This window comes from Heterodontus francisci, chromosome 7, assembly GCF_036365525.1.
Source record: "Heterodontus francisci isolate sHetFra1 chromosome 7, sHetFra1.hap1, whole genome shotgun sequence".
NCBI classification, from domain to species: domain Eukaryota; kingdom Metazoa; phylum Chordata; class Chondrichthyes; order Heterodontiformes; family Heterodontidae; genus Heterodontus; species Heterodontus francisci.
The window spans coordinates 51,727,579-51,748,383 of record NC_090377.1 but is presented as its reverse complement, the minus strand read 5'-3'; the positions used below and the strand labels follow the sequence as shown (position 1 = coordinate 51,748,383).

At 42.7% G+C, this 20,805-nt stretch overlaps 1 protein-coding gene across 1 annotated transcript in view; it reads right to left on the bottom strand.

Moving 5' to 3' along the window:
- The window catches only part of lrp2a (low density lipoprotein receptor-related protein 2a), a 418,190-nt gene extending 397,793 nt beyond the window's left edge, over nucleotides 1-20,397 (bottom strand). Inside the window, exon 1 of the mRNA XM_068035173.1 lies at nucleotides 20,248-20,397. Within this exon, the coding sequence (XP_067891274.1) occupies nucleotides 20,248-20,314 (67 nt within the window). The 5' untranslated portion in view covers nucleotides 20,315-20,397. The remainder of the gene's footprint in view (nucleotides 1-20,247) is intronic.
- Between the last annotated feature and the right edge of the window lie 408 nt (nucleotides 20,398-20,805).

The following is a 20,805-nucleotide window of genomic DNA, read 5'->3' as shown; positions in this document are numbered from 1 at the left end:
CCAGGCCATTTCCCTGGACTAGATGCTGTGAGGCCCACTTGCATCCTTTTGGAGGCATATACGCCTCATCCCATTGGATCTACCAGCCTCTAACCTAATGTTGGATCTCATTGAGGCTGGGGAAATAGAAACTGCCAACGTAGGAAGTCCACAACCCTTAGAAGAAAAAGTATCCAAATCCCAGTCTATTTCCAGGCCCTTTTACCATACTGTTGCCGAGGTTGCAATAACAGTGAGCTAGAAGGGATGAGAAATTCTGGCTCCATTATTGTTTGGAACAGTTAGTAGAAAATACATAGAAAGATGTGGCAAAGTACTACATTGAATATTCCTCTACTTTGAGAAGGTAAGTCACAGAGTTTAGCAGCAAGGTCTACTTAAGCTGTTAAAAAATCTTAATGCCTGTCAACAGCATTTGAATGTGTCACGCCAACATGCTTTGTTGAATGATAATTTTCTTTAATCTTTATATTTTTTAAAGAAATTTTAAAAGGAACAGATAAAAGATGACTTTGCTGGCAGCTTAAGATGGCCACCTCATTTGCAACACTGTACCCTACATTGTAAGGCCTGAGGTGGAGATGTAATATCTGTTCATCCCAGCAAAAACCAAGACCCAGGAAGTTTAAGGGAACTGCCTGTTCTTTTTAGCAAGAACAGCTACACTGCTAACTACCACCACTGGGTGACAGTCATGTGACAAGCCCCCGCCCACCCTTGTGGTTTTCAGCTGATGTTTTTCTGCAGTATCAAGGAGAAGCATCTGGACTCTGATATATGCAGACCCTAATGGGGGTCCCTCTCTCTCTCTCTCCATTCTGGCTTGCAAGCTACAAAACCTGCCTGTTGACTGACCACCTCTGCATACTCTGGCTACAATCAAAAACCCCGTTGGAGGAAAGCATCCGCATCGCTGTCTCCAAGAGATCCACCGAATCCGTCATCTATCTCTTCAAACTACAGGCCTCAGGACCACCAAATTCAGCTAGAAGCCAGTCGAATCACCAAACTCCACAGACTGTAAACCATTTTTTTTCTATGGACTCTAACTCGACCAATCTACCTTTCCCCACTCTAACCTATTTGTGTGTGTGTGAACCTCGAGTGTGTGTGTGTGCGTGTGAAAGTTGGTGCATAGTTTATTATTTTAATGAGTTCGGTTTAAGTACAATAATGTTAACCTCTTTCTTTGTTAGAATCATAGAAAAATTACGACGCAGATGCAGGCCATTCTCAATTGTTAAACTCAAGAAAACCTGTCCGATTGGTTCTTTATTTTTTAATCATTCATGGGATGTGGGCGTCGCTGACCAGGCCAGCATTTATTGCCCATCCCTAATTGCCCTTGAGAAGATGGTGGTGAGCTACCTTCTTGAACCGCTGCAGTCCATTTGGGGTAGGTATACCCACAGTGCTGTTAGGAAGGGAGTTCCAGGATTTTGACCCAGTGACAGTGAAGGAACGGCGATATAGTTCCAAGTCAGGATGGTGTGTGACTTGGAGGGGAACTTGCAGGTGGTGGTGTTCCCATGCATTTGCTGCCTTTGTCCTTCTAGTTGTTGGAGGTCGCGGGTTTGGAAGAGGCTGTCTAAGGAGCCTTGGTGCATTGCTGCAGTGCATCTTGTAGATGATACACACTGCTGCCACTGTGCATCGGTGGTGGAGGGAGTGAATGTTTGTAAATAGTGTGCCAATCAAGCGGCCTGCTTTGTCCTGGATGGTGTCGAGCTTCTTGAGTGTTGTTGGAGCTGCACCCATCCAGGCAAGTGGAGCGTATTCCATCACATTCCTGACTTGTGCCTTGTAGATGGTGGACAGGCTTTGGGGAGTCAGGAGGTGAGTTACTCGCCTCAGGATTCCTAGCCTCTGACCTGCTCTAGTAGCCACGGTATTTATATGGCTACTCCAGTTCAGTTTCTGGTCAATGGTAGCCCCTAGGATGTTGATAGTGGGAGATTCAGCGATGGTAATGCCATTGAATGTCAAGGGGAGATGGTTAGATTCTCTCTTGTTGGAGATGGTCATTGCCTGGCACTTGTGTGGCATGAATGTTACTTGCCACTTATCAGCTCAAGCCTGGATATTGTCCAGGTCTTGCTGCATTTCTACACAGACTGCTTCAATATCTGAGGAGTCACGAATGGTGCTGAACATTGTGCAATCATCAGCGAACATCTCCACTTCTGACATTATGATTGAAGGAAGGTCATTGATGAAGCAGCTGAAGATGGTTGGACCGAGGACACTACCCTGAGGAACTCCTGCAGTGAGGTCCTGGAGCTCAGATGATTGACCTCCAACAACCACAACCATCTTCCTTTGCGTTAGGTATGACTCCAGCCAGCGGAGGGTTTTCCCCCTGATTCCCATTGACCTCAGTTTTGCTCGGGCTCCTTGATGCCATACTCGGTCAAATGCTGCCTTGATGTCAAGGGCAGTCACTCTCACCTCACCTTGATAAGTATGTACCTGTGAGGCAGGGAGGAGGTTGTCGTGCGAGGGAGCCGTGGTTTACTAAAGAAGTTGAAGCGCTTGTCAAGAGGAAGAAGAAGGCTTATGTTAGGATGAGACGTGAAGGCTCAGTTAGGGCGCTTGAGAGCTACAAGCTAGCCAGGAAGGATCTAAAGGGAGAGCTAAGAAGAGCAAGGAGAGGACACGAGAAGTCATTGGTGGATCGGATCAGGGAAAACCCTAAGGCTTTCTATAGGTATATCAGGAATAAAAGAATGACTAGAGTTAGATTAGGGCCAATCAAGGATAGTAGTGGGAAGTTGTGTGTGGAATCAGAGGAGATAGGGGAAGTGTTAAATGAATATTTTGCGTCAGTATTTACAGTAGAGAAAGAAAATGTTGTTGAGAATACTGAGATTCAGGCTACGAGGCTAGATGGGATTGAGGTTCACAAGGAGGAGGTGTTAGCAATTTTGGAAAGAGTGAAAATAGATAAGTCCCCTGGGCCAGATGGGATTTATCCTAGGATTCTCTGGGAAGCTAGGGAGGAGATTGCAGAACCTTTGTCCTTGATCTTTATGTCGTCATTGTCGACAGGAATAGTGCCGGAAGACTGGAGGATTGCAAATGTTGTCCCCTTGTTCAAGAAGGGGAGTAGAGACAGCCCTGGTAATTATAGACCTGTGAGCCTTACTTCGGTTGTGGGTAAAATGTTGGAAAAGGTTATAAGAGACAGGATTTATAATCATCTTGAAAAGAATAAGTACATTAGAGATAGTCAGCACGGTTTTGTGACGGGTAGGTCGTGCCTCACAAACCTTATTGAGTTTTTCGAGAAGGTGACCAAACAGGTGGATGAGGGTAAAGCAGTGGATGTGGTGTATATGGATTTCAGTAAGGCGTTTGATAAGGTTCCCCACGGTAGGCTATTGCAGAAAATACGGAAGTATGGGGTTGAAGGTGATTTAGAGCTTTGGATCAGAAATTGGCTAGCTGAAAGAAGACAGAGGGTGGTGGTTGATGGCAAATGTTCATCCTGGAGTTTAGTTACTAGTGGTGTACCGCAAGGATCTGTTTTGGGGCCACTGCTGTTTGTCATTTTTATAAATGACCTGGAAGAGGGTGTAGAAGGGTGGGTTAGTAAATTTGCAGATGACACTAAGGTCGGTGGAGTTGTGGATAGTGCCGAAGGATGTTGTAGGGTACAGAGAGACATAGATAGGCTGCAGAGCTGGGCTGAGAGATGGCAAATGGAGTTTAATGCGGAAAGGTGTGAGGTGATTCACTTTGGAAGGAGTAACAGGAATACAGAGTACTGGGCTAATGGGAAGATTCTTGGTAGTGTAGATGAACAGAGAGATCTTGGTGTCCAGGTGCATAAATCCCTGAAGGTTGCTAACCAGGTTAATAGGGCTGTTAAGAAGGCATATGGTGTGTTAGCTTTTATTAGTAGGGGGGTCGAGTTTCGAAGCCACGAGGTCATGCTGCAGCTGTACAAAACTCTGGTGAGACCGCACCTGGAGTATTGCGTGCAGTTCTGGTCACCGCATTATAGGAAGGATGTGGAAGCTATGGAAAGGGTGCAGAGGAGATTTACTAGGATGTTGCCTGGTATGGAGGGAAGGTCTTACGAGGAAAGGCTGAGGGACTTGAGGTTGTTTTCGTTGGAGAGAAGGAGGAGGAGAGGTGACTTAATAGAGACATATAAGATAATCAGAGGGTTAGATAGGGTGGATAGTGAGCGTCTTTTTCCTCGGATGGTGATGGCAAACACGAGGGGACATAGCTTCAAGTTGAGGGGTGATAGATATAGGACAGATGTGAGAGGTAGTTTCTTTACTCAGAGAGTAGTAAGGGCGTGGAACGCCCTGCCTGCAGCAGTAGTAGATTCGCCAACTTTAAGGGCATTTAAGTGGACATTGGATAGACACATGGATGAAAATGGAATAGTGTAGGTCAGATGGTGTCACAGGTCGGCGCAACATCGAGGGCCGAAGGGCCTGTACTGCGCTGTAATGTTCTAATATCCTAATATCCTCTTGAGTTCAGCTCTTTTGTCCATGTTTGAACCAAGGCTGTGATGAGGTCAGGAGCTGAGTGGCCCTGGTGGAACCCAAACTGGGCGTCACTGAGCAGGTTATTGCTAAGCAAGTGCCGCTTGATGGCACTGTTGATGACACTTTCCATCACTTTACTGATGATTGAGAGTAGGCTGATGGGGCGGTAATTGGCCGGGTTGGACTTGTCCTGCTTTTTGTGTACAGGCCATACCTGGGCAATTTTCCACATTGCCAGGTAGATGCCAGTGTTGTAGTTGTACTGGAACTGCTTGGCTAGGGGCGCGGCAAGTTCTGGAACACAGGTCTTCAGTACTATTGCCAGAATATTGTCAGTGCCCATAGCTTTTGCAGTGTCCAGTGCCTTCAGTTGTTTCTTGATATCACGCGGGGTGAATCGAATTGGCTGAAGTCTGGCATCTGTGATGCTGGGGACTTCAGGAGGAGGCCGAGATGGATCATCAATTCGGCACTTCTGGCTGAAGATTGTTATGATCATAGCTAGTAAGTAATCAAACACCTACTGACTGGCCAGTACATCCACTTTAATAAAGAATTAAACCTGTTGTGGTCAAACAAGGAGAGGGAAAAGAAGTGAAACCCTTCAACCCCTCCTCACCTGACCGTAACAAATGCCTTAGGGTCTATGTGAATAAATAAACAGGACTGTAAATGTTAAAGAAAAATTTGCATGCATACAACACCTTTCATGTTATCAGGATTTCACAGAGGGCTTCACAACCAGTAAGTTACTTTTCAGATATAGTCGCTGCTACAATGTAGATAAACAAGGCACCAGAAAAAGCAAATGAAATAAATGGCCCAATTTTTGGTGATGTGGTTGAGAGACAAATGTTGGCCAGAACAACTATCTGCGCTTCAAAAAGTGTCAAGGGTTCTTTCATATTCGCCTGAACAGGTGATATGACTTTAGCTTAACAGATCATCTGAAAGACAGTACCTCTGATAATGCAGTACCCTCTCAGTCCAGCACTGAAGTGTAAACTTAGATTACGAAGTATTGCTTCCACTTTGGTGCAACCAGAAAACTGTATGTAATATGCACATTTTTAATCAGCGTGTCCAGTTCTTCATCCGTAAGTAACCTGATTTAAAATCCCTGAAAATTACTTAAAGAAAGCTATACTGAACTATTTAATAGTTTCATTGATGTACACTAGTCAGCTTCTTAATAAATTACATACATTTTGATATGAAAGAACTTTGAAAACCTACTACTGTGATGGCCTAAGAAAATGAACACAATTTGAAGCACCTTCCCAAACCAATTGCCTGATTCTCATAATTTTGACCTAGTGGCTTGACCAGCAGTCTGCCTGATTCGGGTAAACTGAATCTTGAACCAGTGTAAAAGATAGTGAAATACATGCAAATGAGTGATTTAGGGCTGATTTATGTTTAAAATTCCCCAATCTTTTGTGCTGGTTTGTCCGATTCTATCCAGATTGTGCTGTTATAATGAGCAGAAACTTGACCCCTATGTGCTTCGGTGCAGATTAGAATTGATAGAGTCATAGAGTTGCTTACAGCATAGAAGGAGGCCATTTGGCCTATCAAGTCCATGCCAGCTCTCCACAGAAATATCCAGTCAGTCCCACTCCCCCACTCGATTTCTGTAGCCCTGCAAGTCTATTTCCTTCAAGTGTCCATCCAACTTCCTCTTGAAGTCATTGATTGTCTCCGCTTCCATCACCCTTGGGGGCAGCGGGTTCCAGGTGATTACCACCTGCTGCATAAAGAAGTTCTTCCTCATATTGCCCCTGTATCTCTTGCCCAAAACTTTCAATCTGTCTCCTAGTCCTTGTACCATTAGTTAATGGGAACAAGTTAACTAATTTAATTAACTTTCTTGTCGAACTTATCTAAGGTTGTCATAATCCTTGTCTAACTTATCTAAGGCTGTCATAATCTTGTACACTTCTATTAAATCTCCCTTCAATCTCCTTTGTTATAAGGAGAACAAACCCAGCTTTCCCAACCTAACCTTGTAACTAAAATCATCCATCCCTGGAATCATTCTGGTAAATCTCCTCTGCGCCCTCTCAAGGACCCTCAAATCTTTCCTGAATTTTGGTGACCAGAACTGGATGCAACACTCCAGTTGGGGCCTAACCAGAGCTTTATAAAGGTTCAGCATAGTTTCCTTGCTATTCTGTACTCAATGCCCCTATTTATGAAGCTCCAAGATCCCAAAAGCTTTATTTACCATTCTCTCAATATGTCCTGCTGCCTTCAAAGATCGATGCACATACACCCCCAGGTCCCTCTGTTCCTGCACACATTTTAGAACTGTGCCATTTAGTATATATTGCCTTTCTCTTTTCCTTCGGCCAAAATGCATCACCTCACACTTGTCAGTCTTGAATTGAGCCGCTTGTCAGCCCACTCTGCTAATCTATCTCTGTCCTGTTGCAGGCAGTTCATATCATCCTCACTGTTCATCACTCCTCCATGTTTGGTATCATTGGCAAATTTTAAGATTCTACTCTGCATTCCATGATCCAAGCCATTTATATATAGCAAAAAAAGCATTGGTCCCAGCACTGACCCTTGGGGAACACCACTGTACTATCCTCCAGTCTGAAAAACAAACATTTACCACAACTCGCTGTTTTCTGTCCTTAAGCCAATTCTTAATCCAATTGGACACTAATCTTCCTATTCCGTGAGCCTCAATTTTGTTAACGAACCATTTATGTGGCACCTTATCAAACGCTTTCTTAAAATCCATATAAACAACCATATTCCCTTTATCAACCTTCTCTGTTACTTCATCAAATAATTCTATTAGATTTGTCAAGTATGATCTGCCTTTTACAAATTCGTGCTGGCTAACCTTGAACCAAGTGTTTGTTGATTTCTTCCCTAATTATTGTTTCAAAAATTCTACCTGCCTCTGATGTTAAACTAACTGGCCTGTAATTGCAAGGACTGTCCTTACAACCTTTCTTGAGTAAGGGTGTCACATTTGCTAATCTCCGATCCTTTAGCACCTCCCCTATTTCCAGGGAAGATTGAAAGATTGTGGCCAGCCCTTCCACTATCTCCATCCCCACTTCCTTTAGCAACCTGGGATGCAAGCCATCTGAACCAGGTGACTTATCTACCCGAAGCATAGCCAACCATTTTAGTACATTCCACCCCCCACCCCCCCCCCACCCCGCTCCACTCTCAATTTTTACCCTATCCGTTGACTCGACTCTCTCTGCTTCCACTGATATTTTGTCAGATTCCACTTCCTTAGTGAACACTGATACAAATTTCTCATTCAGTATATTAGCCTTGCCCTGCGCCTCGAAGCATGTATTACCCTCTTTGTCCCTCATAGGCCCGACTCCAACTTTTATTGATAGCTTACTAGTTACGTGCCAGTAGAAGATTTTTGGATTCCCTTTTACGTTGACTGCCATTCTATTCTCAAGTTCTCTCTTTGCCAGTCTTATTTTCCTCTTCACCTCCCCTCTCAACTTATTGTAAATGACCTGGTTATCACTATTTCGTTAGCAAGGCATATGGGATACTTATATTCTATGCCTCAGCTAATAAATGCAAGAGCATAGAGGTTATAATTGAGCTGTATAAAACGCTAGTTAGGCCACAGCTGGAGTACTGTGTACAGTTCTGGGCAACACACTATACGAAGGATTTGATTGCACTGGAGAGGATGCAGAGGAGATTCACCAGGATGTTGCCTGGGCTGAAGCATTTCAGCTATGAAGAGAGACTGAAAAGGCTAGGGTTGTTTTCCTTAGAACAGAGATAGCTCATGGGGGACATGATTGAGGTATACAAAATTATGAGGGGCATTGATAGGTTAGATAGCAAGAGACTTTTTTCCTTAGTGGAAGGGTCAATAACCAGGGGGCATAGATTTAAGGTAAGGGGCAGGAGGTTTAGAGGGGATTTGAGGAAAAAAAATTTCACCCAGAGGATAGTTGGAATCTGGAACGCACTGCCTGAAATAGTGGTAAAGGCAGGAACACTCACAACATTTAAGAAGGATTTAGATGAGCACTTGAAACGCCATAGCATACAAGGCTACGGGCCAAGTGCTGGAAAATGGGACTAGAATATTTAGGTGCTTGATGGCCGGCACAGACACGATGGCCCGAAGGGCCTGTTTCTGTGCTGTATGACTCTATGACTTTCTGACTAGGGAAAGATTTGGAATTCACAGAGTTTGCCTGCACACATCATCACCATTTTCTTCGAATACACTACAAAGCAACTGAAGAAATGGAAAATGTTGTAGGATTTAAAAATACCGCCAGTAAGCTGAAATCATAGGAACATAGGAGTAGGAGTAGGCCATTCAGCCCATCGAGCCAGCCCCGACTTTCAATATGATCATGGCTGATCATCCACTTCAATGCCTTTATCCCACACTATCTTCAGATCCCCTTATGTCATTTGTATTTAGAAAGCTGTCCATCATTGCTTTAAACATACTCAATGACTGAGCTTCCACAGCCCTCTGGGGTAGAGAATTCCAAAGATTCATAACTCTCTGAGTAAAGAAATTTCTCCTCACCTCTATCCTAAGTGGCTTACTCCTTATTTTGACATTGTGTCCCATGGTTCTAGACTCCCCAGCCATGGGAAACATCTTAGCTGCATCTACCCTGTCTATCCTTTTAAGTGTTTTGTAGGTTTCAATGACATCACCTCTCATTCTTCGAAACGCTCGAGAATACAGGCCCAGTTTCCCCAATCTCTCTTTATAGGACAATCCCGCCATCCCGGGAACAAGTCTGGTGAATCTTCGTTGCACTCCCTCTATGGCAATAATATCCTTCCTAAGGTAAGGGGACGAAAACTTCACACAGTACTCCAGGTGCAGTCTAACCAAGGTTCTGTACAATTGAAGCAAGACTTTTTTGTTATTCATTCAGGGATGTGGGCGTCGTTGGCTAGGCCAGCATTTATTGCCCATCCCTAATTGCCCTTGAGAAGGTGGTGGTGAGCTGCCTTCGTGAACCGCTACAGTCCATTTGGGGTAGGTATACCCACAGTGCTGTTAGGAAGGGAGTTCCAGGATTTTGACCCAGCGACAGTGAAGGAACGGCGATATAGTTCCAAGTCAGGATGGTGTGTGACTTGGAGGGGAACTTGCAGGTGGTGGTGTTCCCATGCATTTGCTGCCCTTGTCCTTCTAGTTGGTAGAGGTCGCGGGTTTGGAAGGTGCTGTCTAAGGAGCCTTGGTGCATTGCTGCAGTGCATCTTGTAGATGGTACACATTGCTGCCACTGTGCGTCGGTGGTGAATGGAGCGAATGTTTTTAGATGGGGTGCCAATCAAGCGGGCTGCTTTGTCCTGGATGGTGTCGAGCTTCTTGAGGTGTTGTTGGAGCTGCACCCATCCAGGCAAGTGGAGAGTATTCCATCACACTCCTGACTTGTGCCTTGTAGATGGTGGATAGTTACTCGCCTCAGGATTCCTAGCCTCTGACCTGCTCTTGTAGCCATGGTATTTATATGGCTACTCCAGTTCAGTTTCTGGTCAATGATAGCCCCGAGGATGCTGATAGTGGGGGATTCAGCGATGGTAATGCCGGTGAATGTCAAGGGGAGATGGTTAGATTCTCTCTTGTTGGAGATGGTCATTGTCTGGCACTTGTGTGGCGCGGATGTTACTTGCCACTTATCAGCCCAAGCCTGGATATTGTCCAGGTCTTGCTGCATTTCTACATGGACTGCTTCAGTATCTGAGGAGTCACGAATGGTGCTGAACATTGTGCAATCATCAGCGAACATTCCCACTTCTGACATTATGATTGAAGGTAGGTCATTGATGAAGCAGCTGAAGATGGTTGGGCCTGGGACACTACCCTGAGGAACTCCAGCAGTGATGTGCTGGAGCTCAGATGATTGACCTCCAACAACCACAACCATCTTCCTTTGCACTAGGTATGACTCCAGCCAGCGGAGAATTTTCCCCCTGATTCCCATTGACCTCAGTTTTGCTCGGGCTCCTTGATGCCATACTCGGTCAAATACTGCCTTGATGTCAAGGGCAGTCACTCTCACCTCACCTCTTGAGTTCAACTCTTTTGTCCATGTTTGAACCAAGGCTGTAATGAGGTCAGGAGCTGAGTGGCCCTGGCAGAACCCAAACTGAGCATCACTGAGCAGGTTATTGCTAAGCAAGTGCCGCTTGATGGCACTGTTGATGACACCTTCCATCACTTTACTGATGATTGAGAGTAGGCTGATGGGGTGGTAATTGGCCGGGTTGGACTTGTCCTGTTTTTTTTGTAGAGGACATACCTGGGCAATTTTCCACATTGCAGGGTAGTTGCCAGTATTGTAGCTGTACTGGAACAGCTTGGCTAGGGGCGCGGCAAGTTCTGGAGCACAGGTCTTCAGTACTATTGCCAGAATATTGTCAGGGCCCATAGCTTTTGCAGTATCCAGTGCCTTCAGTCATTTCTTGATATCACGTGGAGTAAATCGAATTGGCTGGAGTCTGGCATCTGTGATGCTGGGGACTTCAGGAGGAGGAGGCTGCTTCACTACTACTGTACTCAAATCCTCTTGTGATAAAGGCTAACATACCCTTAGCCTTCCTAATTGCTTGCTGCACTTGCCTGTTAGTTTTCAATGACATATTGACAAGGACACTCAGGTCCCTTTGTATATCTACACTTTCTAATCTCTTACCATTTAAGAAACACTCTGCACATCTGTTCCCCCTACCAAAGTGGATAACCTCACGTTTTTCCACATTCTATTCCATCTGCCACATTCTTGCCCACTCACTAAGACTTTCCAAATTCCCTTCTGACCGCTTTGTATCTTCCTCACAACACATATTCCCACCTAGTTTTGTGTCATCCGTGAACTTGGAAATACGACATTTGGTCCCCACGTCCAAATCATTGATATATATTGTGAACAGCTGGGGCTCAAGCACTGAACCCTGTAGTACCCCACTAGTACACAAAGTAATCACTTAGCTTCTCTGCCATTTCTCTATTCCCCATTATAAATTCTCTTGGCTCTACCTGTAATGGACCAACATTTGTCTTAGCCAAACGTTTCCTTTTTATGTACCTGTAAAAGCTTTTACAGTCCATTTTTATATTTTTTGCTAGCTTGCATTCATATTCTATTCTCCATTTCTTTATCAGTTTCTTCCTCCTCCTTTGCTGTATTCTAAAATCCTCCCAATCTTCAGATTTACTACTATTTCTGGCAACTTTATGGGCCTTTTCTTTTAATCTTATACAATCTTTAACTTTCTTTGTTATCCACCGTTGACTGCCTTTACTTTTGGGATTTTTGTGCCTTGAAGGAATGTATAGTTGCTGTAAACTATGTAATATTTCTTTAAAGGCTATCCTTTGCCTATATATCATACCTTTTGATGTATTTTCCCAATCCACCTCAGCCAATTTGCCCCTCATATCTTCATAATTTCCTTTGTTCAAATTTAACACCCTGACTTCAGACTGAACTACCTCACTTTCAAACATGATGTAAAATTCTATCATATTATGGTCACTCATTCCTAAAGGTTCTTTTACGACAACATTATTAATTAGCCCTTTCTCATTACATAAAACTAGATCAAAAATAGCCTGTTCTCTAGTCGGTTTCTCAACATACTCCTCTCGAAAACCATCCATAATACACTCCAGAAACTCGTCCTCCACAGCATTAGTACTCATTAGGTTTACCCAGTCTATATGCAGATTGAAGTCACCCATGATTACTGTATTACCCATGATCCATGCTTCTCTAATCTCCTGATTAATACCATGCCCCACACTACCACTACTGTTTGATGGCCTATAAATAACTCCTACCAATGTTTGCTGCCCCTTGCTGTTTCTTAGCTCCAACCAAACAGATTCCACATTTTGTTTTTCCAATCTGAGATCCTCCCTTAGTAATGTACTGATCCCATCCCTTATTATCAGCGCAACACCACCTCCTTTTTATTTTTGCCTGTCTTTTCTAAATGTCAAATATCCTTGAATATTCAGTTCCCAGTCTTGGTCACTGTTACGACCTGGTGAGAAAGAGGTCTAGGGTTCCCTCTCAGCCTTCACCTGTTCTTACCGTAACAGGGTTTTATTTTAAACACACTGTTTTTTAGCTCCCCCTTCATAAATCATTTTTCACTGCTTTCCAATTGTAGGCAAAGAAACAAGCCAAACAAGTTTTCTTAGGTTTAAAGAAGAAAGGTTGAACTTTATTAAACTCTAATTCGGTTAATGCCTATGGATACACGACGTACCCACGTGAGCATGCATACACAATAAACACATATGCAGATAGAGACAGAAAAGAGCAGAAGAAATAAAGTGGAAAAGTTTGAGGCAATATCTGAAGATGGTTTTGGTTTTCGTTCTTCGAGCTCACTGTAGAGTCCTTGATTGTAGGTAGATCTTGCTCTTCGTTGGGGAGAAGTATTCTTCTTAAACCTTGTTCAACGCAGGAGACTTTTTTCTCTTGAGGTTCATATCTTCAGTGGATTTGGAGTTCCGTGAAAAAGAGATGGGAGCAGACAGGAGAGGCTGTGGTGAATGAACCAGGAGAGGTCTTTACAGTCCAGGAGCAACCAGTCTCTTTTTCTCAAACTGTCTGTACAATTCAAAAATACTCAGTTTGTCCAGCAGGTTAGTAATGTGTCTAGCTGGTTTGACAACGTCTGTTTGTAGATTCGGTCATCTTAGCAGTCATCCTGGAATGTGAGCTTTCTCACCTTCAATGTCTGGTGATCAAAGTCCATTGTGTGTTGAATGTGTCAGGAAATGGTCCTTTGTCTCCACAAGCACTGTCTGTTAGTATGCAAATGTTTTTTTCCAACCACGGCTGATCTTTTTAACAAGCCATTTCCTCACTCCAGAGACAGTTTAAAATCAATTTTCATATGACAAAATTAATATGCCTCATTCTTGGCAGGACAGTCACCTTGTAGCCCTGTTTCTGTTATGGCAATTAGATCATACCCATTTATCTCTGTTTGGGCCTTTAAATCATCTACCTTGTTGCAAATGTTGCGTGCATTCAGATAGAGTGCCCTTCACCTTGTCTTCTTGACATTCTGCACTCTAAGCCTAGTTGATGCTCGCCTTTGTTTCGCTGCTTTCTAATATCACTTGCTACTTTTCTATCTCCTGTTACCAGCTTTACTTCCTTCCAATTTGAGCTACCCCTCAGATTCCCATTATTCACTTATATTCTGTTGTGACCAGGAGAGTGTAAAATACTACCTGATAAAAGAGGATTTAGTACAACTAATTAGTTTCAAATAACTTGGAGCACAATTGCAAAGTGATAACAACAGCTCAAAGGATGTCAAGCTGGAATATTGATATCAATCTATCCTTCAGTCAGACATACAAGATCTGGAAAGGTGGCAATATTAATCTGACCTTTGTGCTCCACTTACCAGGACCCTAATCTTACCTATCAAATATGGCTGTGAGCCCTGGATCTTGAGAAAGATAATGAAACTCTGAAATATTAAGCTCTTCTTATTTGTCCAATCATTCTTCCATTCATACCTCCTTCAGATCTTTTGTTCTTTACTTGTCCCATTACCACTCTCTTTGGCCTTGCACCACCAACCCTATTGTCATTTAATCGCTCCTATCTTCCACCCTAACACAGGCATTCCCTTTTGTTCTTTTTCCCATCTTCCCCCTTTCTCTTGTTTAAAACCTATTACATTTCTAACTCTTCCCAGTTCTGATGAAAAGTTATTGACCTGAAATGTTAACATTGTTTTTCTCTCTGCAGATTCTGCCTGACCTGCTGAGTATTTCCAGCTTATTCTGTTTTTATTTTAGTACATTCCTCTAACTTGGAAATACTTGGAAATATTGTGCATCCTGCGCTTTGAAAAAGGTAAGACATAAAAATTGAGTACATAGGTAAAGGAACACAATAATAAAGGTCACTGAATTTCACAGAAAAAAAGGACAAATCATCAAATACTAGGTGGAAATCCTAGAAATCCTTGTAAGAAGCCTGAATTCTTATTTATTCAGTTACTGTATATCAATGGCTGTCATAATTCATTGTGCTTGCATGGCATCATGCCCTTTTTGTTATTAAATGCATTTTCTCCGACTCACTGCAAGCAAGGCAGAAGATTGACGTATATATGTATAACATTTTCAGAATAGTTATCATATCACTGTTCAATGTGCCAAAGGTATTTTCTCTGAGTTGAAAATGAAAATTTGCAAGTGTCTTCCCATCTGCAAATTTCTGTTACCAGTCAACAATTTAATTTGGCCCTCGAGGTGTTGTCAGGCAACTGCACCACCCCCCACCCACCTGCTAAGACTGAGGCACACATGATTTCAACACATGAGCACTAAAACTTAAAATTGCAAGACCCTGACTGGAAAGACATTTGCATAGTAACTAGCAGAGTTGGAACAAGGGACCATTCCCTGACCCATTCAACCAACAATGGACTTTTGATTACCAAACATTGAAGTTGGGGAGAGCTAGGATTCCAGGTTGACTGCTTCCTATGTAATAAGGCTGACTGCTGGAAACTAAAGGGGAAACCAGTAGGGTTAATCAGGGCACACCCGCTCAGTGAAGACGAGGGTCCTGATGGAAAACACAGAACAAGCTTTGGCTTTAACTGCAGTAAGGATGCAACCCAGGAAGCTTACTGCAGCCAGTGCAGGAAAAGTTAATAGGATTCCTGAAGGTTATCAGGGTTTTGTATTTGAAGGGAAAGTAAACCCATATCCCTCAAGTGGGGAAAGCAAGCCCATAGTAATCTCAGGGACACAGGGGCCACCAGATCCCTTTTACTGGGAAAAGGCCTGACCTTTCCCCCAGAGAGTGCAGTGAACACCAAAATGGTGGTAAATGGTATTGGAGGGCAGTGTATGCCTGTACCTGTACACCAGGTGCACCTGGAGTGCGACCTAGTTTTGGGATCGGTGACTGTAGGGATTGAACCTAGTTTGCATGTGGACAGGGTTGACCTGCTCCTAGGTAATGATCTGGCTGGGGTGAAGGTGATAGCCCCCCAAGTAGTGGAAGAAAGACCACAGGAGGTCAGAGAGACAGTGCAGTGGCAGAGACGGTCCCCTGCAGAGTCCCTGAATGTGTAGTGTATCAGGCCATGATCAAACCAGCTCCCCCAGAGGAGACTGCATTGGCACTTCAGGCAAATGACCATGAGGTCTGCCTGTTTGAGACTTTCTTTGAAAAGTTAGGAGACCCAGGGAATGAATTAAATGGATTTTCCCCAGCTGAGGCTCAGCAAGCCAACCCAGTATTACAAGAGTTAGCACAGGCTGCCCAATCTGAAAGTGAAGCAGACGGAGTCCTGACTGCTACTATTTAAAGAATGAGATACTGAGAAGGAAATGGAGTTCTCCTCACAGACCTGAGGGCAAGGAGTGGACAGTAGTTCACCAGTTAGTGGTGCCACAGAGGTACCGGAGAGAAATATTAAGAAGAGCCCACAAGACTACAGTGGCTGTACATGCCTGTATATGAAAGACCAAAGCCCGCATAAGACAGCAGTTTGACTAGCCAAAACTCCACAAAGATGTGGTGGAGTACTGCAGGAGCTGCCACATGTGCCAGGTTAAGGGGAAACCCCAACCTACAGTGAAATCTGCACCCCAAGTCCTGTTAGGATGACCCTCCAGCCAAGGGCTGGTGAAATGTAAGTGACCCCGAGAACAAAAGGGGACAGGCAGGCACACAGCTGGCAAATGTTTAGAAAGAGAAGGGGTAAAAGTGACCAAGAGGGCAGATTAAAGGAAGTCCAGGAAGAATCCCAGATGAAAACCCTTACTGTCCAGTCAACCAACCCTGGAAAATGTGGAAAGTTAGACCCCACATCCTCCTATGTAAATGCAGACTCTAGGAGCACCCCACCAGAGTTGCTAACAGCATTTACAGGAACCTGCAGAGGCAAAGACCTCTAGGGGGCAGAGAAACCATGAGGGTGATGCCTCACCTAGTCGAGGTACCACAGACCAAGTCTGCCCAAATACCTGCCGGTAGGATTGTCCCAAAGAACAAAGGGGAGAGTAACAAAACTCCTCCCCAACAGTCAGAGGAAAAGGGAACCACCCATCCCCTGAAGTCAAAAGTTTTTGCAGGACTCAGAGTTCAGGATAGACCCGTCCACTACTACTCTCCTGAGAAGAAAAAAGGGAGAAATTAACACAACCATGGCACCCAGAAAAGACCATTTTTAATAGGTTTTAAGATTGGTGAATGAATGGAAAAGAATGAGAGAAATGCATGGTCTTTCTTTCTGTATCTTATATTTTGCTCAAACTCTATAATGAAATGTGCCATTTTTCTTCAAATCACATTTCATTCCCCTGGGTGTGGAGGTGTCAGGCAAACCATCCACCTGTCATGATTGAGGCACACATGATTTCGCCACATGAACACTAAAACTTAAAATTGCAAGCCCCTGACGGAAATACATTTGCATAGTAACTAGCAGAGTTGGAACAAGGGACAAAGGACCGAACCTTGACCCACTGAACCAACAATGGACTTTTGATTGCCAGATAGTGAAGGTGGGGCAGCTAGCATTCCAGGTTGACTGCTAAGATAACAGAATCCACAAACACAGAAGAAGTGGTCACACCAGTTTTAGTCACATGACTAGCTAGCTGTTGAGATTTGAACTTCCAACAAGGGATTTGAACTGAGAAAGCCATGTGCTCCTGGAACTGAAGAAGAACCCTCGCCTGTCTGCCTGCTCATCTCTCAGGGAACTGAATCTGGTGAAGACACGTGAACCTCAAAGGGAGAAAAGTCTCCTACAGTGAACAAGGTTTAAGAATACCGGGCCCCAATGAAAAGCTAGACTACTTACAAAAGGACTAAAGTGAGCTCAAAGCACAGTAAACAAGAAACTCTTCTGATATTGCCTCAAACCCCTCTATACGATATTTTCCTCTCCTCTTTTCTATCCCTATTTCCATGTGTATCGCGTGTGCATGTTAGTGTGTCCACATCGTATATCCGTAGACATGAACCGTATTAGAGTTTAAGTTTACGTTTTAATAAAATTTCATCTTTTTCTTTAAACCTCAGAAAGCCTGTGTGAATTTGTTTCTTTATCTTATAATTGGAAAGCTGTGAACAAGGATTCACAAAAAGGGGAGCTCAAAACACTGTGTTTAAAAATAAAACCCTGTTACAATAAGACCAGGTTAAGATAGTAAAAGACCCCTAGACGCCTTTTGCACCTGGTCGTAACAGTGTATTGACTTACAATAATTAGAATTTGTTGCCTTAGAATGACTGGCCAACTTAAACACAACTCCAATTTTGCAACAGAGTGTATCCTGTGTTACATAAAATATCACTCCCATTATTATAAAACAGCATCTTACTTACCATAAGCAATACCACAGGAAAATCAACTGATATGTCCAATAAACTTTCAAATATAGATAGCTGGGAAGATGTTCAGATTTTAGTCTCATTGCAGAGCCCAGAAGATGGTTATAAAACCTTAATATCATCTGAATTAATTGCTGCTTTGCAATCACTCCAATTTATCTGTTACTCTGTGGTATGCATATATTTCTACCTACTTTACAGAATAAAAAGAGTGAAAAAATTGCTTTAGCCTCACATTGAAGTAATAAACAAAATAGTCAACTTATTTCTGTCCTGCAATTAGCTGGACATACCTTTCTGACAATAATGTAACCAATTAGATTTGTTTTGAACAAAGACATACTGACACATCTGCAATATTCTAAATTGGGTTCTGCTTTACGTCAATGTAAAAGTGGCAGTATTACTCCAGTCAGATCAGTAATTTGACCCCATACCGCATTAATTAAGAGCAATGAAACTGCACAATAATTTGGGATTTCAAACTTGTTTTCCCATTCACTGGTGACAGTATAACTCTGGTATCCTCAAATTCAGATGTATAGCTGGACATTGAGTGGACAATTAATACTGTAAGGGAGAATATTGCAAAAGCTATCTATTTTTGTGCATGTAGCCCTGTATGTTCAGCACAAGCTTCATACTTAAATTTGCACTTTTACTTTTGATATTTGTTTTTTGTATGATGTGTGTGTGTCAAACTGCCATCGATCATATATGAATATGCAAGGTTCAGCTTTGATTATCTGAAAAATTCAAGAAATCTGAATGGTGAAGTAGCTCCCGTCAATGTGACCACTGTACATGTAGGTACGAAACACAGATTGGTTTGTCTAATGTAGCTGCACCTTAAGTCAGTTTTTAAAAAGATGAAATTACATCTGGTCCTGATCATCAGAGTGCATGACTTATTCAGTTTAAATATATTTTCTCAAAGGATTGCTTATTGCATTTTCTTTAGGCAAATCATTCTCTTACCTAAAGACGCTCAAGAGCTGGACTAATTCATACACTGCAGTTGTTACAACTCAAGGCTTATTTATTCATAACATGTGCTTTAAGACCTATTCATTTAAAATCCTTAAAACAACAAATAATCACTCCAATTAAAGATTATGTGGCCCCTCCTAGGAACAAAAAGCTTGAGCAGGTACCTTTCAACTACTGTAAATGCTCTTGCTTAAACCAACGGTAATACTTCAAACGGTTACTGTTCCGTACAGGTTAACCTTGTAGTCACAGATTCTGCACTTAAAGGAAATAATATTAACCCGACGTTTCATAGAAGCGCGTTCAGAAACAGAATTTCTGCTTTTCAAGCAGCTGTAGTATAATTAGTTACTTGATTTACTCTAAGGAGATTACACTGGGCACGGAAAGAGATTACAGTTGGAGCACTTTGAGCACCGCTCAGCAATGTACCAGCAGTCCCCAAGACACAGTGCACTCGAATATTTCCAACACCTCTCCTGAACAACAAAGGGACGAGAAGTCGCATTGTACCATAGGGTTGCTGAAGGAAAGTAAAAGATGAATTCGACAACACTGTACAGTAACGGAAAGCATCTGGGAGCCAGATTAATAACACAAGACCAATTAACAGATTCTCTATGTCTGCTGGTCACATGCGCACCCATGTTACCTAGCAACAAGACAACTCACTAAAAGTTCGCCAAGAATAATTTCAAATCTGTAGCTGAGTGGGGCTTTGTGCAATGCAGAAAATATCGGTTTACTGAGTCATGTTGTAGGGAAATACAGTAAAACCTTTCACCTGATGCATGGTTCATTTTGTCGAAAGAAAATGTACTACATCTTTTCTTTTACTTCGAAAACTAATTTATGTACAGGAAAGATCGTGAACCTCTATTGAACCGATTGGGTTTATTCGAATAGCGGAATGTAGCCATATGATTCCCATTTACAAGCATTACTTTCACCTGGTACATTCCGATGTTTCTGTATTTATTTGTTTTTCAGATCCTATTCTATAGATTTGTAAGGTAAGTAGATGCAAATTCGAAAGAGCTGTTAGACTTAAGTGCTAACTAAATTGTCGGACATGGCTGTTTTATTGCCCATTAAAAAGAGCTTCTTATTTCAAAAACATCACTTACTGGTTAACAATGTCTTCCAGAATATTCTAAAATCAATGATAAATAATATTTCCTAAATAAACAATACTGTATCTATACTATAAGTAATGTTGAGTTTCCAAAAATACTGCAAATATATATTTCCTCTAAATAACGTGTTAAGTTAAATTACAGACATTCCTTATTTTACTAGAATAGATATGATAATATAGGTGCTTTTTCTAAAAAAAAACTTGCCAAACTATAGCACCTTCTTACCTTCTGAGCTGTATTGAACTATAAGCAAAGTTACCAGAAGAAAGAATAAGAATGTCTGGCCGGCCATGCTGCAGCTCTGTGTTGGAGTCTTCTCCAGCTCCTGCTGAAGCTGGCTTTGTAAGAAAAGGTTGTGGAACCTGGTTGATGTAGGGCTCAATCTGTCTTTTTTTCTCTCCTGATGCTAGCTGGGAAAAGGCGTGTTCGAAAGTCGGGACATTGCGTTTGCACTAAAACCGCTCAGCGCTAAAGCTCTGCGCACCCAGGCCCTGGAAGCAGCATATCGCAGAGCCGTCTCCTCTAACAGGGGGGGTGTCTGCAAACCCTAATAAACCATTACTCGCACAGTACTTATAAGCAATAGGTTAGTACAAAATACTGACACGGCCACGTATAGAAATCTCTAGCACTTCATTCCAATTTCGAACTGAGACAGTTTGGTTAAATTTCCTTCGAATTTTGAATTAAAAATACTAATTCTACAACATTACTAGGTTATGAAATAAGTTGGAAAGACTTTATACAAACTGTTATATGTGCTTTTCCCTTCTCACTTCACGT